The 24,394-nt window shown below is 38.4% G+C and overlaps 7 protein-coding genes across 7 annotated transcripts in view; 4 read left to right on the top strand and 3 right to left on the bottom strand.

Moving 5' to 3' along the window:
• Positions 1–982: 982 nt before the first annotated feature.
• Positions 983–1,989, top strand: LOC101312652. Its single transcript, XM_004303229.1, has 2 exons — positions 983–1,646; positions 1,814–1,989. The coding sequence occupies exons 1-2, from the start codon at positions 1,203–1,205 to the stop codon at positions 1,895–1,897; spliced, it is 528 nt and encodes a 175-aa protein (XP_004303277.1). The 5' UTR covers positions 983–1,202; the 3' UTR covers positions 1,898–1,989.
• On the bottom strand, positions 1,961–4,663 carry LOC101312364 (DEAD-box ATP-dependent RNA helicase 35-like). Its single transcript, XM_004303228.1, has 3 exons — positions 4,593–4,663; positions 3,427–4,330; positions 1,961–3,065 (listed from the first exon to the last, which is right to left on the bottom strand). The coding sequence occupies exons 2-3, from the start codon at positions 4,317–4,319 to the stop codon at positions 2,201–2,203; spliced, it is 1,758 nt and encodes a 585-aa protein (XP_004303276.1). The 5' UTR covers positions 4,320–4,330; positions 4,593–4,663; the 3' UTR covers positions 1,961–2,200.
• Positions 4,664–5,059: 396 nt separating this feature from the next.
• On the top strand, positions 5,060–6,944 carry LOC101312071 (probable CCR4-associated factor 1 homolog 11-like). Its single transcript, XM_004303227.1, has 2 exons — positions 5,060–6,055; positions 6,850–6,944. Exons 1-2 carry the CDS (start codon positions 5,141–5,143, stop codon positions 6,853–6,855), a joined length of 921 nt encoding a protein of 306 aa, XP_004303275.1. The 5' UTR covers positions 5,060–5,140; the 3' UTR covers positions 6,856–6,944.
• A 4,667-nt stretch (positions 6,945–11,611) lies between these two features.
• LOC101290978 lies at positions 11,612–12,555 on the top strand. The gene is made up of 3 exons (XM_004305444.1): positions 11,612–11,774; positions 11,882–11,990; positions 12,393–12,555. Exons 1-3 carry the CDS (start codon positions 11,612–11,614, stop codon positions 12,553–12,555), a joined length of 435 nt encoding a protein of 144 aa, XP_004305492.1.
• An 810-nt stretch (positions 12,556–13,365) lies between these two features.
• Positions 13,366–14,071, top strand: LOC101311777. The gene has a single exon (XM_004303226.1). It carries the CDS (start codon positions 13,390–13,392, stop codon positions 14,002–14,004), a length of 615 nt encoding a protein of 204 aa, XP_004303274.1. The 5' UTR covers positions 13,366–13,389; the 3' UTR covers positions 14,005–14,071.
• A 182-nt stretch (positions 14,072–14,253) lies between these two features.
• Positions 14,254–16,595, bottom strand: LOC101311493. The gene is made up of 4 exons (XM_004303225.1): positions 16,559–16,595; positions 16,324–16,459; positions 14,994–15,049; positions 14,254–14,880 (listed from the first exon to the last, which is right to left on the bottom strand). The coding sequence occupies exons 2-4, from the start codon at positions 16,447–16,449 to the stop codon at positions 14,532–14,534; spliced, it is 531 nt and encodes a 176-aa protein (XP_004303273.1). The 5' UTR covers positions 16,450–16,459; positions 16,559–16,595; the 3' UTR covers positions 14,254–14,531.
• Positions 16,596–22,951: 6,356 nt separating this feature from the next.
• LOC101310623 overlaps positions 22,952–24,394 on the bottom strand; it is a 17,696-nt gene continuing 16,253 nt past the window's right edge. The window contains exon 10 of the mRNA XM_004303224.1: positions 22,952–23,136. Within this exon, the coding sequence (XP_004303272.1) occupies positions 23,088–23,136 (49 nt within the window). The 3' untranslated portion in view covers positions 22,952–23,087. The remainder of the gene's footprint in view (positions 23,137–24,394) is intronic.

Here is a 24,394-nt window from a genome sequence, read left to right as displayed (position 1 = left end):
ATCTTTTACAGTTTCATATAAGTTCTCTTATCCAAGGATAAAATGAAGGAATTTATACTCTCCCATTCCCCCATAGTAAATGCGTCTTAAATGGAAAAATCGAATAAAATTGTGTAGAGTGGGGGATGTTTAAATATCATAAACTCCATATTTGCTTACTCTATTTCCATTGCATAATGATAGTGGATGACATGAAAGAAATAGACTGAAAGAATCCCATTAATTTATCTGAGAGAACGAATACAAAATCACTGTGATTCTGGATCTGTAAAGGACTAAAGACTTCAGAGTAATTGAGCGGATACCGGAGATTCTTCCCTCCACCGAGTCAAGACTCACTGGGTCAAGTATCAGGTTATTTGAATGTCTGGTTCTATTGGTCAGTGGAAATTCAGCACAGGACCAGAAGCCTCTTCTGGAATGGAGCCAAACTCAGCCTACTATACATATAACTGTGTGCCATATATTCAAAAACCAAGTCCTTATCAGCTCCTGGAAACAGTTCTGTAATGGATCCAAATATTCACCTGCTAATTCTCACAACGATTACTTCCTAACCAAAAACCTGATAAAAGTTGCTGACATTAGCTGCCGAAAAAAAATGCAGACATGTTTAGAGAGAAGACACTCTCTGTGCAAGTGCATACCAGTTTCCTCTTTCACATTAGAGCAGAAAAAGCCATCCTTAGTTTCATTTCCTTCTTTCAACTCTACAACCCTGCAACAGGTACTTCTTTCCATAGGGGCATAACACTCCAAACACCATCTAATCTCTTTGAAGCGAAGCAAAGTATTGAAGCAACAATAATTCATTCTCCAACCAACTTGTCTATTACATGCCAATTTTAACTCTAACAAGTTGGAATCATCAAGTACTTTTCACCAAACTTGTTCACCAATTCATTCACACATAATGTGTCAGTGGTCAGTACACAGCTCCTAAACGTATTCTTGGTATGTGCATACATATGTAAAGTTCATTCTTCTCGGTATCAGTTTGTAGCCGAATTGCCAAGTTCGATGAGAAGTTTTCGGTATTCCAAATTGCAAACTTCGATTTGAAGTACTTGGTATCCGTTCCTTTGTTCGTGTCTATGATCTATATATATACATATTGAAAGGATGTTTTCATTCGTTCACATCCTTTGTGAGATTAGAGTGGAAAGTTTGCATTAGTTGCAGAATTCTGAATAATTCTTGGAATGGAAGTTTTCAAGCCTGGGTTGAAACTATGTTCATCAACTAAGGAGCTTTCGAGATTTGATGGTGCAAGCACTAGTGAGCAAAGAAAGAAAGAGAATAGCATCAAAATTGAAAAGGCATCATATGACTGCAACTTAGAGACTGAGTCAAGGAACAAGGGTGCTGAAATGGCTATGAACAAGTCGCTGGTACTAGGTTGTTCAAGCAGTAAGGTGAACCTTTCTAAGAGCAAAGGTAAAGCTGTATTGTGCTCCTCTAGTGAAATTGAAGAACTAAATGAAAGAATGAGGATTCTTGAAGAAGAAACTGAAAGTATGAAGCAAGAATTATTTGAGAGTGCAGAAGAACGAAGGAAGTTGACAAATGAGATATATCAGCAGTTTCAGATATTAACAAGAGAGTTCAAGATTAATGTTGGAAGTACTAGTGAGAACTCTTCACAGGTAATTTCTGTGGTCACTTTGAGGTGATCCGACTGATCCCAAATAGTGTTATGTGATCCCTGGAATTTTATTGTTGCTACTTTTTTCTGCAATAACATTTTCAAACTCTCAGCTGAGTAATCTAAATTGTGTGCCAACTGATTTTTATGCAATTTGTGGATGAACAGGATGAGAGAACAGGAACGCATTTATCAGAGGATTTACAACAAGAATTAGCTCAAACTTTGTCAATGCTGATGTTAACACAATGAATATCAGTCTTTCAATATGTAATTGTATTTGTAAACGAACATGTCTGAATCTCATTTATACCTTATTTGGTAAGAATTTCACTGTTATATAATAAGCTAGTATGCCACTCTTCTTCAAATTCAAATTCAAGATGCATATTTCAAACAAAAAACAGAACAGGACTTGTCAAAAATCAACTGGCATCAATATGTACAGAACAAAACTGCAGAAAAGCTAAAATATGAAATTCATGTATTGAACAAAACAGTACCTAAAGTCACTTTTTCATTTTTCAACTACAGTACAGGCATATATCTAAGACATCACATTTCTCCTCGGTAACCACCAGAACCATAATAATCTCTTCTAGTAGAGGAAATTTGCACGCTTTTCTGCTGCTCTAGTTTTGGGCAATCTTTGATACGATGTCCAAGCCCACCACAATAAGCACAACCTTTAACCCCACTTGCATCAGTAATATCTTCAACATCTTCCATTGGATCATTAAGCTCAGCCAAAACAGGTGGAATCCTCTGTTTGGCCTCTTCCAATAGATGCTTCAAATCTAGTAGTGTAGTCTCACTCTGGTTCTTGTTTATAAATGTTGTCGCTATTCCAGTCTTGCCGCATCTTCCTGTTCGTCCAATCCTGTGAACATAGTTTTCGATTTCTGCTGGCATGTCATAATTAATGACATGTTGAATATCAGGAAAATCCAAACCTTTTGAAGCAACATCAGTTGCCACTAAGACATCTTTCTTCCCTGCCTTGAAGGAAGAAATGGCATACTCTCTCTCTTCCTGATCCTTCCCTCCATGAATGGCCACTGCTTCCACTCCTTTTAACAGAAGATATTCATGAATATCATCGACATCGGCTTTGTTTTCACAGAAAATAAGAACAGGAGGTGGGGTCTTTTGCAGACATTCAAGAAGGTAAACTATCTTGGCTTCTTGCTTCACATACTCAACCTCTTGAATCACATCAAGATTTGCTGCTCCAGCTCGTCCAACGTTGACCGTTACAGGCTTGACCAAAGCACTTCTAGCGAAGTTCTGAATTTTCGCAGGCATGGTGGCTGAAAATAAGAGTGTCTGTCGTTGAGCTTTGAAATGGTCAAAAACTTCTCTTATGTCATCTTCGAATCCCAAATCTACCAATCTATCAGCCTCATCTAAAGTTAGATATCTGCAGGGAAAAAAGTAGAGCTCAGTATTCTTGTTATAAAGATGCAATGCAGAACATCTTCAAGAGAGGGAGAAGACCAATCCTATCAAAATGAACATAAAAACAAACTCTAATAATATGGTGTGTAACTGTATCTAGATGAGGAAAAGCACAACGATAACCAATTTGTAAAGGATATGACACTGATTTCTGAGAAGGACCTAAAGCTGATCCTAAAGTGTAGACAGTCATTAACTTAAAGAGGAATGAATAGATTAAAGTGAATTTCTATGTCGGTGCAGAAAATGGATAATGAGGCTCTAACCCAATAAAAGAATAGATATAAGACGAAGTCGAAAGTATGAAAACAAAAATCCTGTACCTGCAATTATCAAGGTTCATTTTTTTCTTTGCCAGCATATCCTTCAACCTCCCAGGAGTAGCAACAACTATATGAACACCCTTGCGCACGATATCCAACTGTGACTTCATTTCCACTCCACCAATGCATAGCAAAGGCCTGATCTCCGGGTATCCAGCCTCTCTCATAGGAGCCAGAAACTGTTCCACTACTTCATAAGTCTGCCTTGCGAGCTCCCTGGATGGGCAAATAATCAATCCGAAAGGCCCTTCTCCAGGAACAATTGGCATCATCATCTCCTCTTGCATTGCTATCATAATCAATGGCAACACAAAAACCAATGTCTTTCCTGAACCAGTAAATGCAATACCAATCATATCCCTCCCTGACAAAATCACCGGAAGACCTTGCACCTGAATGGGCGTCGGCTGAACAATCCCCTTGGTTTTCAACATCTTCAAAATCGGTTCAGGAAATCTCATATCCTTGAAATTCTTAATAGGCGGTGGAATATCTTCCCCATCAACTATAATATGCCATTGCTTTCGAATCAAATCACACTGCTTCTTCGGCATCCTTCTAATCTGCAATGGGGGTTTCCAACCTGTCGGTATAGGTTCCGTATAAGTGATTCCCTTAGCCAACTCACGGACCGACATCAGAGTCTTGCGATCAGACAAATGCTCAATCATCTCCTTCTCCTGCTGCACGAGCTGCTCGGCTTGAGTAATCTCAGGAGCATCACGTTTCAGCTGTGTAGCTTTCACCAGAAGGCTAGGCTTCACTTCTTTGGCCTCCGATTTCTCCGAATCCTCCTCAAGCCCAGCGGCATTCCCCTTCCGGTGAAGAATCCTCTGCGCCGCCATTGCTCTTCGCTTCGCCACAGGTATATACAAATCATCTTCTTCTTCCATGCCTCAAGTTTCTGTAATTACAAACACAATCCTAAGAAATCACTGAAATTCCAAAGCTACAGTTTACAAAACCCTAAAACTCATATTCCTGATATAAATTTGCAGCCAACGACAGATTTGAACTAATTTGAAAACAAATCAACAGCTGACGAAGAAATTATGAATTTTACACGATCCAAAATCGAAAAGTAAAGGAAAAAAAAACATTTGCAGAGAGAAAATCGTAGTGGAACCAAAAAGTCAAAGGATAAATGATAGCGATGGTAATAATACCTTGCAGTAGTAGAGCTTGGAGTTTGAGAAATTAGGGTTCCGGATGCAGCAGAGACTAGAGAGTTTTAGGTGCAAGAAGAAGAAGAAGAAAAGAGTAATATTAAGATGGAGTCGGGTTAAAAGTTGGACTTGGGCTTTTATTGGGCTCGGGTCCTGGGCTTTTATTGGGCTGTTTTAATTAAGGACTCGACTTGCAAGTAACCAACAGCAATGATGAAGTGAGATGTGTCTCGTAGGTTTGATTTTAAGAACATTTGGGTTATTGGTAATTGATACTTTTGGTGTTGGTGTGACCAGTCTTGTCACATAAGTTTTTTCCTTCAATTAATTAGACCCCATTTAAATATTAATTTACAAATCCAATTCGCACTTGGAAAACGCGTAAAGACGTGGGTCCCACTCTACCTCATCCAATTTCGACAGTGTATCGGAAAAGTATAAATAAGTGTAGCCCGAGCAGTGAGAGCACTGATCGCTCTATTCCAATTTCCAGATCAAAGTGATTCTCTCATTTGAGTCGACTCACTTTCAAATCGCCCTCTAGGGAGATGATGATCGTGCAGAGAGGGATTCCTCTCTTCCCAATCTCTCCTGCTCCTCAATTCCGACCTACCCCTCCAATTGCTCTACTCCACCACCGCCCTTATCCTCCTCCGCTCTCCCCCGTGAAGATCTCGGATCGGGTCGAGGTTCGGAAAGTGTGTCGCTACAATCTCAAAGCCGAGCTCGCCGTTATTCAGACTCTGATCAGGACCGGCTTTCGAGTGGCTAGCTTCGACACCGAGTTCCCCGGAACAGTGGTGCCCTCTAAGGTTCCAAGGCATTTGATTTCTCAGGCGGGTCCTGCTGATGTTTACGAGATGATGAAAGCTAATGTGGACAAGACCCACATTATTCAATTGGGGCTTTCACTTTGTGACCCGTGTGGGAACTTGCCTGTTTACGATGGCGCTTACTGCTGCTGGGAGTTCAACTTTAGTGATTTCGATGTGGAGTGTGATGATCATATGAGGAATAGTGATTCGATTGATCTGTTGGAGAGGCAAGGAATTGACTTTTCTGAGAATAGAGCTACTGGTATTTGTTCGGCTGATTTTGCTGAGGAGATTGTGAGATCTGGGCTTGCGCAGTTGCTTCCCTGCTTGACTTGGGCAACATTTCAATGTGCCTATGATTTTGGGTACCTGGTGAAGGTTTTCAGTGGGAAGAAGGAATTGCCTGAGGATGTGAATGGGTTTATGTCTCATGTTAAGGCTTACTTTGGACACAAGGTGTATGACATCAAGTACATGATGAGATACTGTGATAGGTTGTTTGGAGGTTTGGACAGAGTGGCAGAAACTCTTGGTGTCTGTCGTGTCGCTGGGAGTAGCCACCAGGCTGGTTCAGATAGTCTTTTGACTCTGCAGACATTTATTAAGATTCTCAACATGGAGAAGAGCAAAGGGAAAGAGCTCTCTGAGGTATGTGGAGGTATTTTGTTTGGTTTAGGAAGCTTGAATTTTTCTCATCAGTGTTGATCCATTCTTAAACTTTTGTGTTGTGATTATTGTAACTATCATTCTTCAATGTGTACATATATGATTAGTTTCTCCTGGTAGAATGGTATCTGAGTTGGAAATTAAAATTCGACCAAAAAACAATAATGCCATTCCAAGTTGGAATGGTGTCTTTGTTTTCTGGTGGAATTTTAACCGTTTCTCCATCAATATAAATATAGTTGGGTAGCCCTTTGGGTTTTGGGGCAATGTTAGTTCCAACCTCTGGTATGCTAATTCTATAAATGGTTGTTCTGCTGTGCTGTAATGAAGTGTTGATGTCACTTATTATGCCTTGTACAATTGTTGTGCTCATTGCACTACTTCTTTCAGGTTGGGGGTTCTCAGACTTACTTGACTATGTGACTTTAATAATCTTTTATTTGTGTTCTGATTTAAGGAGTGTAAGGTCACCTTGTTTGCTGATGGGTTCAACTTGTTTTTTCTTACATTTTCTTTTTAAGGATGATGGCTACAAATTATTTGAGTGCATTTCAACTTGTTAGTTACATTTTCTTTTTAGTATTGTTACCGCATCTCAGAAACAGCCCATTTCCTTCCTGTATAGTGAATGTTACATCTTTCACACATCTAAGTGGTGAGTGAGAATCTGTCTAATATGTGATGTTGGATCTTTTTCATGAAAAGATTTTGGTTTCAAAAAGTGGCTTCATTTTCTACTTCATTGAATTGTTGTACTGATGTTCTCCCCTCTTCAGTATTGAATATACATGCTGACAAGGAGACTGTATCTGCCAAACGCTTTTGCAGATCAAAAGATACCCATATGCTCATGTCTATGAGTATTCCAAATGTAAGTTCTAGATGTCATTATTATAAATTAGCTCCTATTTTCTTATTCTAATGTTAACCTGCCCCATTCTGTTGACAGTGTTCCTACTGCTCTTCTCCTATGAGCTTCATCGCCAACTTGGCTTGTTGGACATATCTCATCACATCTTTGTCAAGTATGTGATTACAAGCATTTTCTTTCTTGGAAGAGATGTGCAGAGTTCTTTTTTATGATCATGCATTGGATGCTATTTTCAAAATCTGATGTTAAATACGGCTTTGTTTGGTTTTGAAGTGCTGTGGATCCTGATGTTGTTGAAACCAAAATGATGCGAGAATTTCCTCCATGCCTATCCAGTTTGGCTTTTAAAATTTTGAGAAGTTGCCTCTTGCAGTCACCTGAAGTTGGAATTGGCTCCATTCTTGATGCAGTAGTTGCTCCACCAGTAAGCTTATTCTAATTCTATGCAGCTTGTTTATGTATTGTGAATGTCAATAATGGTTTATCTTGTATGTCCCAAACTTGATAAGTTCTGCGCCAAAGGATCTTGATAACTCCCCTTAACATTTCATAGGTTATATGCTGATGCCAATGTGTCTTGTCTTATGCAAATACATTATGTTTAGTAGTTCATCCAGAAAAGGAGTATAGGGTTAACACTGTTATGATCTTAAGTGTTCCGGAAAGATGTATTGGAGATTGAAAATTCCCTTATAATGCCTCAGTATATTAGTTCGTGGGAATAGGGTTTCAAGTAGGGTCTCTTTCAAGTAAGGCTGTATCATGTTACTGAATGTATTCATTATGTTTCCAAATAGTGCATTATGGCATAAATTAGTGTCTAAACCACCTTGGTTTGATTTTTTTTTTTTTTTTTTTTTTCTGTTTATAAGAGTATACAAATAGTAACTGCAGTGGAGTACATATAACTGAAAATCCATCTAGTGTCCTTCAGCATTGTGGTTAACAAAACCATTGAAATTGAAGTAGCAGAATCCAATGTGTCTTGAACTAAATATTAATACATATTAGGGTTGCAGTGAAATTTCATAATTCAGATCTCGACATCTGATCCACTGTTTGTTAACTATAGGAAACATCTGTAGTTAACTTTTTTGGTGGAAAGGGCAACACTGTCAGCCCTTCAATGCTTTCATATGATGCCAAACCTTGGAATACATCGTCTGATCTATTTTTAGAGTCACAGCTTGCTTTCGGGAAACTTTCATGCCACTTCTGTATGAAACTTTGTATCAAGGTAAAAAGACAATACATGTAATGGATGTGTCAATTAAAAGATGTTTGAGTACGGTGGTGTCAGTGGGTGGCTTTAGGTGATAGTAATTAGATGATCTTTACTATGTCTCTTCCAAGGCCTCCTCCATATGACCTGTTCATTGTTATGCCTAGCTCAGTAATTTGCCTTTGTCAGTTTGTATTATAGCAGCATGGAGTGCATTACCTTAGGCAACCGGGGCCAACTTTATAGAGTGGATAGCTGATCATTGTATTATCTTCAAAATGTAAAAGATGTTATATTTGGTGTCTCATTGAAGGAAAGAAACCATATGGGTTCTACAAATGTGTTTAGTTCTCCAGAAGTCGTACGTATGGTTATTATTACCCCCAGTGAGAGCAGACTTTGCTCCTTCAAGCTTAAACCATAATCTTTCACTTATTCATAAGTGGCATCCCCCATATGAAAGTTAGCATTTTTGTTGATTCTGGTTTGGTTTCTGTGATCCAACATGACAGACTTGTACTGATTCCTAACTGTCATTAATCCATTTTGGGAGACTTGTGATGATACAATGACATGAGGTAGCACTTGGAGAAACAAGCTCTCATCTTTTTGCTCTAAATGCATATATTTTTTTCATTTACAGTAATTGTGATAGAATCATTTGGTATGCTTCTTGGCATTTACTTCCTTTTCATTTGAGTTTTGTCAGATAATATCTAATGAATATCGATCTTCTTCTTCAGAAAGATATAAGAAACATGTCGAGGAAGAAATACTGAACCTGATGTCTGATATAGTTGACCGAGGAAACTGTCAAATGAAGTGTTTATAAAATTATTGATTATCAATGAAATACTTGGTAAAACTAACTTGGGCACAAGCTGAGTCCCAACCATTGGAAGAATAAAAAATGCTGAAGTTCAAGCAGTTTTTTAAAGTTGCATTGACAAGTTAAGACAGTGCTGGGTAGATCACACCTCCTAATTCTCTTTTCTTTTTCTTTTTTCTTTTTTTTCAATGCGATCAGGAAATCATAAAATTAAATTAATTCTGATTATTTTGGAATGACTGGAAAGGATTTAAAAGCAAATTCTAACTTATTGATTATTTACTTTCTCTAACTTGGTATTACTCATAATTATACTGTATACATGATTATCTTTTCAACACTTCCACAAAATCATGTGTTTAAATCATATAGGGGGTGAGTGAAAAAGAGGGTGGTGGAGTCCCACCTGTTTTATTGTGCTACCATCCCCATTAATTTCAAATACCCATATGCTCTCCAGGAAAACTTGTACCTGTGAAAGAGTGTTTGCACTTCTTTTCTTGAAGGTTTTGGTCTCCACTGATCAGAGAAGTAATGTCAGGCCCTCAGTGCTGTCGTAACCCACCAATTAACAATACAAGCTGTGGTTCAGATTGTGCTGAAAAATATGTAATGTCTAATGCCACATGCATCTGATGTTTTTGGTACTTGCCTAGATCTTCGAGATTTTTACTCTCTCCTTCAAATTATATAGCAATTTTCTCTTTTATGTTTCAGTTTAGTATTAGGCAGGATGTAGAATCCTTGAGTCCTTGTCAATGGAGAGAAGATGAGAATAAAATTTGTTATCATGATGAACTTATAATATACGTATTCGACTTGCCCTGAAGAACATAGAGCTCCCAACTTGAGGTATTGAGCAATGTCTGCATGGATTCTGTTATAATGAGTTTTTGAGAGAACTTGATTTCTCAACACATTACAATGAGTACGTCGAGGACTGTAGTATGCATGAGAATGAATACTCTGTGATCGGATCCAGGATCTTGTATTCTTCTCCAAATTTATTAGAACTGCAGGTTGCTGAAATCATTTTTATTTACAATATCTGTTGTTATTTTGGGTTTAATTTATGGGTTTATAGTTATGTCATTACTTATTGGAGGATGGTAATGTGGAAGTGGTATTTACATGCAGCTTGCCTTGGAAATTTATGGCATTACTCTTTGGTCAGATCTCATAACTTGCGTAAAAGTTCCTTTTTCTGAGCAAATAATTATTCTAAAAGATACAACCTCCAACTTTCAGTTCTGTATGTTGGAAAGATTGAATTATGACAAGGAGATCAAGTGCAAGAAAAAATTCCTGTGCCACTAACGGATGATGAAAATGATATCTCAGTTAAGGGAATTTGTGATTACAGTGGACTGTCTTTCTAGTGTTTGTGATTGAAGCAATAGTTTGCACTTTTGAGTAACTAACGCATTTTGGCTTTAAGCAAACTCGCTGGAAGAGTTGCTGATTTCGGATTCTGTGTTGTAATTTCAGACCTTCTATAGAGATCCATTGTGTATGACGATAACCAGCCTCTAGTAGTCTGTTTAAAGGATCATGGAATGGTTCGTTTTTGCTCTTTCATGGATTCCTGGATTTTTCTGTTTAATTAATCTAGTTGAGGTGTGAATCAGATATATACGTTTTTTAGCTGCACGCAAAATTAGTTGTACTTGTACCCCCTGCTGCCTGGTGTATTTTTTTTTCCTTTCACCTAGCATCTAGTATTGAGAACATTTAGCGCTGACGTGTAGTAGCTATTTAAGAAGTAGATGGCCCTAAACTTATGCGTATATACTGTTGGATGGTTTAGTTATAGATTCATGTTAAAGTTCAATGTCTGAAGCTTGCTAAGCATCGATCAGGAGAAAGGATTTGAAGTTGCAAAATCAGTAATTGATGCTCTTATAGGCTAAGGTTTTTATGCAATTGGAGCTGCAGGCTTCTGTTGGGGTGGTGAGTGTGGTTGATTATTTTTGTAGATATTTCTTCTCTCTTTTATTTGTTTGTTAACTTTCAGTTTCTTCGTCATCATTTCTACATGTATTCTATTGTCAACCAGTTATATTCTACTTGTAATTTTCCCTATGTTAACTCTTCAGCCACAGAAATGAGAAAAACTAAAAACTTAGCAGTTGACTGAACTAGAAACTCTGTTTTCTCAGCCAATGTTGTGACTTGCAAAGTCTAAGTTCATCCAAGCAGCTGTGCTTTTGCATCCTTCATTTACATCTGTGGATGATACTCAGGTATGAGTTCCACTGCTTAAATGTTTTGAAGCAATATTGTAGTTGCATTATGTCAAGTCTGCATTTCAGGTAGTGTTTGTTTAGAAGCAAGCTTAAGAAGAACTGTACAAAATGTCTGAACAGCAGGATCATGTTCTCTACTTTAATCTCTTTGTGAATCAATTCAATGAACTCGCTTAGAAATTAAGACATTACAAAATTAAGTCACAGCAGTTTCTGTCATAAGTGTACTGATGAAATAGCGAGTTGTATTTAATAAATGTATAGTACTTGACCAAGTCATGGGGAGCATTATAATGTGAAATTAGATCATACTCTAGTAAGTTCCAGTGCATGGCTTGTCATACCTAGAATAAGAAATTGATTTATGATCATGGGTCAGACTATCAGGAAAAGGGGTCAAATAATACTCACCAAGATAATAATCAGTCTAATAGAAGCTGCAGATGTTGTAGTTCATTATGGAATTGGGGGATCGACCAACGCCATTCATGTTGGAGTCAGTCACTTGACTGTTGCCATTTTATGGTTATTAGGTTGAGGTGTTGAGAATGTTATGTTTACAATGTGTTCTATCATTCATTAGTTGACAATTGTTATACCAATAATTTGCTGAGAAGACGATCCTTTATTTGATCAACAGGGGTTAAATCTCCGATCGCCACTCTAGGAGCTGAGATTGACAACTACTCTCCACCAGAACTCGTCAAAAAGTTTGAGGAGATAGTGAATGCTAAACCCCAGGTGCAGAGGCCATCCTTTTTCCTTTGTTTAATTTTTTTTTCTTCCCTTATTGCGAGGACTTTGTTCAGTCTACAAACTGGGACTATTTGGGAGTAGTAATTCCATATCTAAGGATATTAGTTACATTATATAATTAATTGATAATCATATCATATAACCCATATAAAAGAGAACTATAATAATCCATGCGTCAGGATTTGAATTATAAAGTAAAAGAATGAGAAAATAAGAGAATGAAGTTTAGATCATTGCTTCCACTATTGCAGATACTGTTTCAAACCTGTCTACATCCATTTGCAATCTGCCTAGTCTTTTGCATATTGGTTTAATTTGTTGTCAGTTTACAGTGTTTTAGTTCAAAACTGAAAACTCCCTTGAGCAATTTTGTTCTCTTAACTATATGTTGATAGCTATGTGAAGATATTCCCAAAAGTTGCTCGTGGTTGGGCTGTAAGGTATGATGTTGATGATGAAACAGCTGCAAAAAGTGCAGAGGAAGCTCATAATGACATGTTGCAGTGGTTTGCTAAGCATGTCAAGTTATTACCTCCGTATCGTTCTGTACGTTTCTGATGATGAATGTATCCTCTAATTACACCTGGTTAATAACAGATGGTGAAGACACTCGTGCCAAGATGGTATGCAGTTTCATCTATTTGGTGTAGATGTTAAGACTCTGTCTGAATTGAGTGAATTCTAAAATGAATAATGTTAGGTGATCGAACCATCTTTATGTGGCAGCTACTGTGACAATATCACATCATTTCCTGAAATGATATGATATAGGTTTGCAGGTGGTACCTAACATTACTTGAAATGAAATCCCTAGCACTACTAGAAGTGAAATCTTTTGGTTTAATAGAGGGAGGTTTAAGTGGACATGTATCCAAAGGTTTAGTGCTTCCAGCTTATAGATTTCTTGTTACGAGAACAAGCCTTCCTTATGGGGAGACAATATCTAGTTGCTTGGTTTGAATCCAAGTATTGTTTTGGTAGTCTTCATCTTAATTTGAGCGATATGTCAGTACGTACATGTATCGGAAAAAAACTTAGTTTAAGCTATGGTTACCATAAGGAAGCACTAATGCATCTGTCAATCGCTTTGTATGCACGACACAATGTGAGTGGTTAAGATCTATGAATTCAAATACATAATGGTTCCTATATATGAATGATTAAAATACACCTTACGGTCTGTATTATGCACTGTTTACTTGCACAGCATGTATACAAGAATTTTTACCGTCTATTTTTTATTTATTTAAAACGAAACTAAAACTAAAACCAGAACAAAATTTTGTTCTCTTCTGAAGTGTACACTAGCTTGCCCCATATTATCATATCACTAGCTATATCGAACATCCTTCACTCGTTGATTTGGTGGCAACCAAACCAAGTTAACCAAGAATGGAAGTGGAAGTGAAGCTCCGCCTCCTAGACGCCTCCACACACCAAAAGCTCTCCGACCTCCTCTCACCCTTCCACCTCCAAACCCTAATCCAAGAGAACATCTTCTTCGACGGCTCCAACTCCGAGCTCTCCTCCAACCGCGCCATCCTCCGCCTCCGCTTCTACGACGTCGCTTCCCGATCCTGCGTCCTCTCCCTCAAGGCCAAGCCCCTCATCTCCCACGGCGTCAGCCGCGTCTTGGAACTCGAAGAGCCATTCGACCCCGTCCTCGGACGCGCGTGCGTGGCCGAGCCCTGGCGCCTCATGGCTGCTGTCAGCTCGTCCACGCTCCTAAAGCGCGTGAGGGAGGAGTTCGGGGTCGGAGAGCAAGGGTTTGTGTGCTTGGGAGGGTTTAGAAATGTGAGGGGCGTGTACGAGTGGGAGGGGTTGAAGCTAGAGTTGGACGAGAGCAACTTCGACTTTGGGACGTGTTATGAGTTGGAGTGTGAGAGCTTGGACCCTGAGAAGGATAAGAAGGTTCTAGAGAGGTTCCTGGAGGAGAATGGGATCAGGTACAAGTACTCGGAGGTTTCCAAGTTTGGGGTGTTTAAGTCCGGCAAGTTGCCGGATTGAGAGTTTGTAACATTGTTCATTGTGATTGATTAATGTAACTTTGGTGTTTCTCCATCGATCACCTGGAAAATTACCAGCCCATTTTGTTTTGGATGAACAAAAGAACAAAATGTGGTAGCTCTTGCATGTTAGTTTTTCTTCATCTTAGTTTTCCTATTGATTCTGATATCTCATAAGGCCAATGTGAAGCACAGTTGGACCTCGTCAACCAAGTTTCAGTTTTCTTGCAACATAGAATGACACTGCAGGCTCAAAATCCAACACCCAACTATAGCCCAACTATAGCTAGTTCCCATTTAAAAGATTGACAATATTGTAGAAGATAAAGAGTTGAGATGAGAAGCATTCACAAATATAGATACGAGGCAGTGAGCCACTGTAGTTAAAGAGATATATTTCCATCAAAGGAAAAGAAGCCCTTTGTATTTCAAATTGAAGGCTTTGATCCAAACAAAATTTCGCATAATAAGAATGAGTATGCAGCGTGCACCTGTCCCCAAGGAAACAGTAAAAAATAGAGGGTTAATTCACTTCTTTCTTTGCGAAGGTAACTTGAATTGCTCTTCGTCATCTTCATCTTCACTGTCATCATCGTCCTCGTCATCATCACTGTCGTCGTCCTCGTCGTCATCACTGTCGTCATCTTCATCGTCTTCGTCTTCATCGTCATCACTTTCTCCGTAACCAGCAGCCTCAAGCTCATCATCAGAATCCTCTTCATCATCATCACTATCTTCTTCCGAGTCATTACCATCATCTTCATCATTGTCCTCGTCCTCATCGTCATCATCACTGTCTTTGTCATCCTTTGCTTCACCTGCATCGTTGTTTTCAGCATCAGGCTCTTTCACTTTATTAAGGTCGGAAGTTGGAAACCTGCAATGCAGTCTCACATGCACTGCTCAATTACTTTCCATCCCTCACACTATACACAGTTAACGAATATTACACAAAACAAACCATCCAGATAGCTAAAATGAGTTGCATACCTATCTGTTCTCACTGAATTCAGAAGTATATTATTTTTGTCAGTTGAAGACCAAACCTGTTGAACAACAAACATCAAGGAAGGATGGGAAATGATAATCAAACAAGAAACCCATATATAACATAACAAGCAGCAATCAAGCAACTGAGCATGCTGAGATGCCAAACGTCAGGCAGAAGCGGAAACAGAATTCTTTAGTAAAATGAAGCAGAAAAGTTTTTGATCACATACATAGTGAAGCAAGCAAACTGAATAGCAAGACAATGAGCGATTGCAATACATGATCCTGAAAATGAGATGCTGATACTTGAGGAGCATAATTATATCCTAAAAGACAATATTAATTGAACCACAACCAGAGAATTGTCATCATTCTCTGGCAATAAATGTATGAACAAGATAAAGCCAACACCATTAACACTAGTAGATATCATCTATAAATGTTTACCCACAAAAAAAATGAATTGATTCTACAGAAAACAAGCTTCCAATTATAGTTTCCAGAGGAAACTTGCTGCTTCAATTATAGAAATACAAGTGTTCAATTTGGAAACCTTTAGTAGTTTCATACTTTCATCCTCTTGGTTGTTGAGGGAATATAAGAAACAAACCCAGACTAAAATTTCTGCAGTAACATTAACTATAAACAGACCCTTTTATTATAGAGATGGACAATTTTTACATTTGTTAGTGTCAAGAAGCTACCTTGACTTCAAGATTTTCTATTTGATAGATCTTAATCATCTTATAACTGATTGTGTTCATTTTTCTTTAAGGATTTCAAACGCTTGCCATATTTGATTACTGAATTCTGAAATAGTAACCTCCTAAACTCATTAAAGCTCTTATGCTCCGTATGACAGGGAAATTTAGCTGTAGATCACCCTAATAAATCTAATACTCAAAGTCTATGATTAACAGAATAAAAATTCTACTATAACTATTGCAGCAGGGATACCCAATCAAGTAAAGTTTGAACTCATCTAATCTAGTAGCTTTTGAATAGCAAAACCCCCCAACCAAGGTTCCGAAGCTTTAAGCATAACCAAGTATGACTTTAATCACAGGATCCAAAAATACCAAAATTCATTTAGCTCCTAACAACATTACCAAAAGCAACAAGCAAATATGTCCCATTAATTTCAATGAACAACAAAGCATTGACTAACAGATCCTTCAAATTAAGGTAACCTCAGAAATCTATGCACAATATTAAGCTACTAAAAGAAAAAGAAAAAAAGATCCCATGATTCAATTACATAAATCTATGAGCTACAAGAAAGACCCAGAGTCAAAATAAGCGAAAATGATTGGATTCAGATATGTTGTACCAGTAAAAGTAGAAAAAGAAGAGACTTGTCAGCAAGAATAGCAGTCTCCGCCACCAAAGAGTCCACAACAGAGCGCTTAAGGTTGTCGAAATCAGCAGCACCGTTGGGAATAGTGTGCGTCTCCATTTGAACACAACTGTATAAGAAACGAGAGAGAGAGAGAGAAGCGATTGGTTAATAGGGATCCAGAGGAGAAAGTAGTTGTTGGTCGTGGAGGAGAAAGTAGTTGTGTTACTTGTGTATGCTTGTTTGCGGAGCGGATTCTACGCACCGCACTTGTTTGCGGAGTAAAGACCCTAAATTCTTTCGTTTCATCTTTATTTTTAATCCGATCAAATTAAACTTGTCCACGATAAAAATATCTCTTATTCGATCTCATCTTCTGTGTTAAAAATATTTAAAATTATTTTTTTAAATTTTAATTTTATTAACGATATTAAAATACATACGTAATAATACAACTTAAATAATTAAATTAAAATATTACATATTAAAATTTTCGTTTTTTACTACATCATCAAACACTAGAGGTGTGCATGGACAGGGACGGACCGGGTATTGGCTAATCTCGATCCCGTAAATATTTGACGGTACGGGACGAGACGGGATCACCAATTTTGAGACTTGATCCCGAAGGTCCCGAAACCCGATCGAGATAGAGACGGAACCGAGACCGATTCGGGATCCCGGACAAAGAAGTGAAGAACAAGAAAGGAAAACAAGAACTAAAATTTCAGAGCTAAGGAGATGTACTACGTTGGACAAACTAGTTTCTTTGCAAGTATAAAGAGCATGCCTTATCTAATTTCTTCTTTTCCTACTTCTAGAACCCCTTCAATGCCGGCATCATAAGCTGCTATCAAAATTTTGGTGATGAATAGTATTTAGTTAAATGAAGATCGAGGAAGACTGGAATAGAATTGAGAATTTAGGTTTGGGTTTGGGGAATGGTGGTGATGCCGTGAAAGAAATGACTTATGAGTTTGAGACGGTGTCGGGAATTAGTATCGACGGTGAAATCTAGTGAGATCGTTGCAGCTTTTCTTCAAAATCTGGGTTGCAGTTTCTTTGAAAATTACCCAGAGAGATGGGAAACTAAATTTTGTTGAGAGGAAGATGCCGTGGAAGATGGGAAGATAATCTTTGAGAGAAAAGATGTGGTTTGGCTGGCTACACGTTAGCTTGCTAGTCCACTACTACTTAATTACCGATATAAAATAAAATTGATCCAATAACTTGATATGAGCCGCATGATATATATGTATGGAAAACAACAACAGAGATGCTAACGACTAAAACATGCATCCCGATCCCGATCCTTTTTTTTTTTAAACAGGGGCGGCTGGGACGGGATCGGGATGGGCCTTCAGTTTTTAAAATAAAGTCCTGTTTTGTCTTGTAAATTTTAGGGACAGGTCTTTAGGACCGGTTTTGGATGCCCAGTCCTATCAAATACTATTGTTATTATTTTGAAGACTATACTAATTTGATGACTCATTTTATAACTTGAGGAAAATTGCGGTACATATGTCTGGCATTAACACATTTTGAAATTTTTCAGAAAACAAACTAAAACACAAATCCCTGAACCCGAAGGCCAGCCTTCCAGCTGATCCTGCTGGGAACACAGAGAGATAATGAGTGAAACCAAACTGAATGACCAAGGGTTGTGATGAGCTTGCTCCGCCAGCAAAAAAATTTACCTCATGGTGACTTTTTCTTTTTCACTTTTTTTCTTAACACCGATTTTTCTGTTTGGAAGAGAGCTACCGATTTTATTTTAGCTTCTCATTTAAGAAATGTTCCCGACCAAGCTGACTTCTGTTGCTATAAAGGGAAATTTCTCAACTTACTACGACATTACTATCCTCTCTTGGTGCATTGTTTTTCACATAATGCTCATCCAACCTGAATCATTCGCAAGGAGATTTCTACTCACTGGAATCCACATCAAGGAGGTCGGTTCTTACTTGAATCATCATCGAAGATTCGAAGAGAAGTTAGAGAACCCTTCTCACAAGTCATCATGTTGTGCTTTTCTTTGCATGCATGTTTTTACTTAAATCACTGAGTTCAGTAAGTGTTGAGCAATAAAAAAAAAATATAAAACAAAATTGATGCTGTAAGCTGCAGATGATTATCCAGAAGAAAAAAAGAAAGAGATAATGGCAGCAATATATAAAGTGGGGTTTAATTACATATTATCCTCATTCAAATACAGAGTCCTCAATTGACCAATTCCTCATGAAGCAAACCACCGAAACAGAGGAAAAAATAACAGAAACAAAGAGAAGGAGATTTTCAAATTCAAATAAAAGATCAGATATTCAAGTGTTGATCTGTTCATCTCCGTGATCTTTGTGCACGTTCAAATTCAAACTCATTCTTATCCAGCTGTTTGGTATTCTCTATATAAAGAGGGTACGTGCATGCATAGAAGGGCCAGAGAAGAAGACTGAGGCAGAAGGGCAGCGACAGAAGACGGAGGCAGAAGCAGGCAGAGCGACAGAATAAAGCAGAAGCAGGCAAACGAAGAAGAAGCTTCAGAAGAAAACAGGAGAAGCGATCAAAAGAAGGAAGAAGCAAGCAGAAGCAACAGAGGTGACGAAGAAGCCACACAAAAGCTCAAGTCACGTAGCACAAAGCAAAGGGAAGAGATCGACATCACCAAAAAAGAAGCACAAGATGAAAGGTAAATAACTACTCCAGCCAGCCTCATTTCACTTCACTTCCAAGTCTGTCCTCTCATCAAATCCCACACCAACATGCTCAAATGCTAGAAGCCTCGTTTACGGTACATCTGGTATCCACGAGAGTAAATGCTGCAACAAAGCTCGCCTGGTGAAGCTTCACACGCAGTCTTCGAATCGGTGCCTCAAATGCTCTTCACTGAGTCAAAGACAACATCACAGTCATGCATCAAAGAAGTGACTCCTCAAGTCGTCTACAACAAATAAACGCAGTGAAGACGAAGTCTGATACCTCAATGAAGCTGCCCCCGTGCTCACAACAAATGCCAATGCTCCGGATTCAACGAGTAAAGCTGCGACAAAACTCGTCTGACAAGGCTCCCTGAAAACCTCGCCAATGGCTCTTCACTGCAGCAAGGACATCATAGCCATGCACCAAAGAAGCGGCTCAAATCGTCCTCAACAATAGCAGTGAAGATGAGGTCTGGTAGTCCAACGAAGATGTCGCCGATGTACTCACAGCAAATGTCAATGCGTCCATACAACTTGCTGCAATTAAAGAAGAAAGGAACAAGCCACAGCAGTCCCAAAAGATGCGTCAAAGTTCCAGCTTCTAGTAACTGGCGTCTGCAAGGCCACATCAACAAGTCTACAACCAGTGCCATGACAACCGCAGCAAGCCAAAACAATCCACAGAAGATGCATTAAAATTCCTGCTTCTTGTGTGGTGGCAGTCAGCAAGGCAACAAGCCGCAATAAAGAAAAGAAGACAAGGCATCTACAAATACATTCGGTGCCGCCATGTTTTGATATCAAGATAACTTCTCAAAAGGCCACGTGGTTTGGTATCGGAGGAGTATTCAAGAACTGCACAGAGAAAACAAAGGCTTCAGAAGTACAGAAGCTGCACCCAAAGTCTCAAATACAAGGTCTACAAGGAAGTGTCTTCAAGCCTACTGCAAATCTACCTCTTCAAATGGTATCTTAGAATTTGCGGTGGAGGAAGGTTCAAGACCTGTTGTATTCAAGACCCGTACTCAAGAATAAAGCTTTGAAAGTATAATGTGTTGCAATTACAGAAGCTATATTTAATTTAAGGTCTCAAATACAAGTCCACCACAATCTTAATGCTTAAAATGAGTGATGAAATAACCAATTCATGCTAGACCTCACTTTTGACACGGCAAAGAGACCAAGCGGTGGAATTGCACAAGAATATGGATATGCTTTAAATCAAATTGGTGAATGATGATTGTATGGCAAACTACCTTTTGGGGAGGACACGTCCAAATTGATGTGTCTGTGCGCAAAACAACAAAGGATCTTAATTAAACATTGAAGCAAAATTGGTGGATGATGACAACAAGATAACAGTAGTTACCATCTCGAAGCTATCCAAAAGATCAGAAATCATCTGAGATTCATGTCAACTGGTGGCCACGGAACAACGAATAGCAAATTACCCACCTTCGGTGGATAAGAAGTTCTGTTTCGATGAAGATCCATGCGTGCTCCCAAATCCAAATCACTTCCACCTTCAGACCCGTCTCCAAATTTCGACTTGGCAGAAGCGCCGAGTTCGTGTCCCATTGCTGGTTCTGGGTAACGAAAAAGAAAAACAAAGAAGAGAAGAGTCAAGACAGAAAGGAAAAGAAAGAAGACAAATGGGCCTCGATGTCATTTTGGGCCTCACCAAATTACCCGTCAACTACAAGCCAGCATGCAGCAGTGTAAAAGCCCATTCCAAGTCTTAGGGCCCAACTGAAAAGCTCGGCATGACGGGTATCCAATCCAAATCACCAGGCACTCTACTAAATTGGGTGTACAAGAAATTTGACGGATTCCAAAATATATGTATATCTGTCAAACTCAAAAGTCGGTACAAAACCGCATACTCAACAAATAATGAGCTACGGTCGGTTTGATCCCGCAAAGGGTACGTAGGCAATCTAGCGACCTACTAGATGCAACCACCATCCCAAACAGAATCCCTGACACCACCAGTCAAATTCGGCCAGTCCAAATGACTCCAGCCAAATTCATAAAGCACCAGAAAAATCAAATTCACTCCCAAATGTTGAACTACATTGGTTTGATCCCTTCACAAGGTATGTAGGCAGTCTGGATTTAAATCTGAATGCAACCACCACTCCAAATAAATTTCCTGATCGCCTGAAGCCAAAGGTCTCGCTCCAAAGCTCAAATGCCTTCAGACACAAATCCAAACACATTTCCAAACACTGCTCTCATTCCAAAATCAAAGCCCTCCAATGAGTCATTCACTTGTTGGAATTCTTGAACTACGAATGGCTTGATCCCTTCCCAAGGGTACGTAGGCAACCCATTCAAATTTCCGGGTGTAGCCGTAAAAACAAACAAACCCACACACACACACCATTGGTCATTTTCCTTTGAAATCAAAGGGTTTTCCTCTTAAAATAAGAGGATGTAATTAAGAGATATGTTATCTTGAATGAGTCGAACTTAACATGATAAAAGTTCCATCTCCCATAAATGAGATATGATGAGATTATGTCGAGTATATGATGTACATTTTTTGCTCAACAGTAAGAGTATTTGATTTTATATGCTATTGCAGAATCTTTTGCTCACTTAGCCTGAGGTTTTTTTTCAAGTCCATACTACAATCCATATACAGTGGAGGATATATTGAAAATGGAAAGTTAACCAAAAGTATATGAAAAAAAAAAAAAAATGTTGTCTCGCCAATCTGCAACTGGAAACTAAGCTTTGCCAGAAAACCCGGTCTGAATTGTCTGCTTCAACTGTCAGTCACCATCAATATAGAAACCATACGTTGAGGCGCCCCTCTACGCGGTTGGCCCTGGTTCACTCCCGAGTGTGTTGATCTTCTTACAAGCTCGATGGCAGCTAAACTACCAAATACCAATGGTAGTCTACCATCCATTATGGCTGTTGTGCGGCGGTGTGTCGCACCGGTAGGGGAGATCCGGTTTATCTCCTCTGTAAAAGGAAGCCATTGTTAAGTATTTGTCGACCATTATGGAACTTGGGTTGCTGCCATGCGCTGAAAGAACTCGTCTTGGCATCGACGCCAAGCGCCTTATGAAGTCCAAAACCATGACACCTAGGGCGTTGGAGGCCAGAGCCATACACTACTCATCCCAACAGAAGCGTTCACCATTGGAAGAATCATAATCAATCATTCTTATATAAATCCAATTGTGAGAAATATTATTTTAAAATTAAGTTGTTTTGTTTTCAACCCTTAAATTTATATCTAACGGTGGTTGACCATAGATCATTTGGTCATTAATTGACGAGATGAACATGTCAGTAATTGACGAGGTGAACATGACTGCATCCCAATACCCAATAATCAAACGAAAATGATTATTCTCTCTTTTGCGCAGATTGTTTGATGAAATATTTTTTATCAAAGTAATATCACAACTTCACAAGACTTAATCCACGCTCCTCCGTGAAAGTGGACACAAAGTTTTTTTCTTTCTCAAGTCAGGAAGAGGGATAAAATAGTCGTCTAAATTTTTTCAAAAAGGTGGGATGCGTATCAAGTAGAAAGATACGTGTATATAGAACTACCGTTGCATAATAGATTTTGATATCAAGCTACTGATGTATACTAAATTGAAGAAGCTTCTCATAACAAGACAATCTATCCAACTGATTAGATTACGTATTTGGCTCTAACCTCTACATAAGATATACAAACACTTACCAATAAATTTTTCATTACTCAGTAAGGTGGTAAGCTCAAGCGGGGAGTTGGATGAGTATAATGCTGATGATGGTGGCTGTATGATTATGAGATTTTGAATGTCCTTGTTGTGGTAAACTTCTTATATGCTTCACGGTTATCTTCAGCATTTGTATCGTCGTCAGTTTTGGAAGCACAGGGTGCATTATCATCTTCAACTTGAGAAGCACAGGGCTGTGAGGAGTGATGGTTACTTCCTTTTGCAGGGCAAACCCCATTGGCAAGAATGTTGACTTGACCGTTGTGAGACATTCCAATCTCAATGATACTGTCAAGTGGAATTTTATTCCATGGTGATCCATCAATCCTTATGTTTACAGATTCTGCTGCATCCTTAATAAACTCGAAGCGAATTTCCCGTACCTAACAGAAAGGTAGCAAAGCATAATCAATTAGCCCTGTTAATTGGATGGAAGATTGCACATATATTTCATTCCTTGGTGACTTCAATAGAAGAATTACTAAACTAGATAAAAGGCTACGCTACCAACTAGCTACTACATCGGTATTGGTTGCCAATTTATGCACATGGATACATCTTGAAATTTTCCTTCCTACTAGTAAAACAAAAAAAAAAAAAGGATTATATCCAGCTTCAGAAACAGCGAAATAGATAACACGTAAACAGCAAAAAGTATAAGAATAATAATGCCCAGAAAGGGACTACTGCACAAAATCCGAGCTTCATGTTCTCACAATTTTAGAAACTGTTATTTTTCTCTTCATACAGAAGACACAAAACACTGTCATATAATCTCTCTAGAAACAACCCTTTCTTTCTCCTTCAAAAAAAATATACCCTTCAGGCAATAAGGTAACACTTGTTAGCGAGAATCACTCTGTTCCTCAAATCAAGAGTGATTCTGATTCTCCTTCCTAATTATATGCAATTGTCATTACTGTAGATTATTACCATAATTGTATAGCAGTTGTATCTATATATATGTATCAATCACATTAGACTGACTAAGAAGACTCCGTGGCAAACCACAAAATTTTATATTTATTGCTAGCGTCCTATGAAGGCATGTTTGAGTCATAAGATATAAAAAAAACGCATTTAGATATTGATGTGAAAGTGCAAAAAGAAAAAGAAAAATGTGATTATATGACCTGGCCCTGGCCAAGGGGAATTTGTTCATTCTGAGCAAGCAAAACATCTGCCAGGCCAAAAATTTCAAGTTGCGCATCATCGATGGAGGATGTCTTCAGGGGTCTCTGTAGTTCAATTTTCAACAATAATATTCATTGATGAAGTGAAAAAAAAAGTTAACAATGACCATGCAACTTAAAATATTAGAAACTAACTTGGCAAAAGATCACAAATGGTCACTGACTTTTGACTAATTAATCACTTGACTCACTCACATTTTAAAAATATCACTTAACTCACGCACTTTTGATTCCGTCTCTCACTTAACTCACTGCCGTTAGACCTACCGTTAAGAACCGTTAACATCGAGGGTATATTCGTCTAAACACCAAAAAGGAGTTCCAAATTAGTCTTTTTTTTTTTTTAGTAAAAAATTAAAAATTGTTTTATTCTTATCAGATTTTAATTCTAAAACTTTTGTTATGTATTAGAAATTCCAGATTGTTTTTTTTTTTTTTGTTTAAAGTT

Source organism: Fragaria vesca, linkage group LG6 (genome assembly GCF_000184155.1).
Source record: "Fragaria vesca subsp. vesca linkage group LG6, FraVesHawaii_1.0, whole genome shotgun sequence".
Classification (NCBI taxonomy): domain Eukaryota; kingdom Viridiplantae; phylum Streptophyta; class Magnoliopsida; order Rosales; family Rosaceae; genus Fragaria; species Fragaria vesca.
Note: the sequence above shows the minus strand (reverse complement) of the source record. Positions and strands in the feature narration are given on the sequence as shown.

Bases quoted from the DNA above. Each gene is read 5' to 3' on its own strand.
- LOC101312071 (XM_004303227.1), top strand. From the start codon at position 5,141: ATGATGATCGTGCAGAGAGGGATTCCTCTCTTCCCAATCTCTCCTGCT.
- LOC101312652 (XM_004303229.1), top strand. From the start codon at position 1,203: ATGGAAGTTTTCAAGCCTGGGTTGAAACTATGTTCATCAACTAAGGAG. The intron at 1,647-1,813 runs GTAATTTCTGTG...GTGGATGAACAG, and splicing joins CTAGTGAGAACTCTTCACAG to GATGAGAGAACAGGAACGCA.
- LOC101290978 (XM_004305444.1), top strand. From the start codon at position 11,612: ATGGGTCAGACTATCAGGAAAAGGGGTCAAATAATACTCACCAAGATA. The intron at 11,775-11,881 runs GTTGAGGTGTTG...TTTGATCAACAG, and splicing joins TGCCATTTTATGGTTATTAG to GGGTTAAATCTCCGATCGCC. The intron at 11,991-12,392 runs GCCATCCTTTTT...ATATGTTGATAG, and splicing joins GCTAAACCCCAGGTGCAGAG to CTATGTGAAGATATTCCCAA.
- LOC101311493 (XM_004303225.1), bottom strand. From the start codon at position 16,449: ATGGAGACGCACACTATTCCCAACGGTGCTGCTGATTTCGACAACCTT. The intron at 15,050-16,323 runs GTACAACATATC...GTTGTTCAACAG, and splicing joins TTCTTTTTCTACTTTTACTG to GTTTGGTCTTCAACTGACAA. The intron at 14,881-14,993 runs GTATGCAACTCA...ACTGCATTGCAG, and splicing joins AATTCAGTGAGAACAGATAG to GTTTCCAACTTCCGACCTTA.
- LOC101312364 (XM_004303228.1), bottom strand. From the start codon at position 4,319: ATGGAAGAAGAAGATGATTTGTATATACCTGTGGCGAAGCGAAGAGCA. The intron at 3,066-3,426 runs GTACAGGATTTT...TTTTCCCTGCAG, and splicing joins ATGAACCTTGATAATTGCAG to ATATCTAACTTTAGATGAGG.
- LOC101311777 (XM_004303226.1), top strand. From the start codon at position 13,390: ATGGAAGTGGAAGTGAAGCTCCGCCTCCTAGACGCCTCCACACACCAA.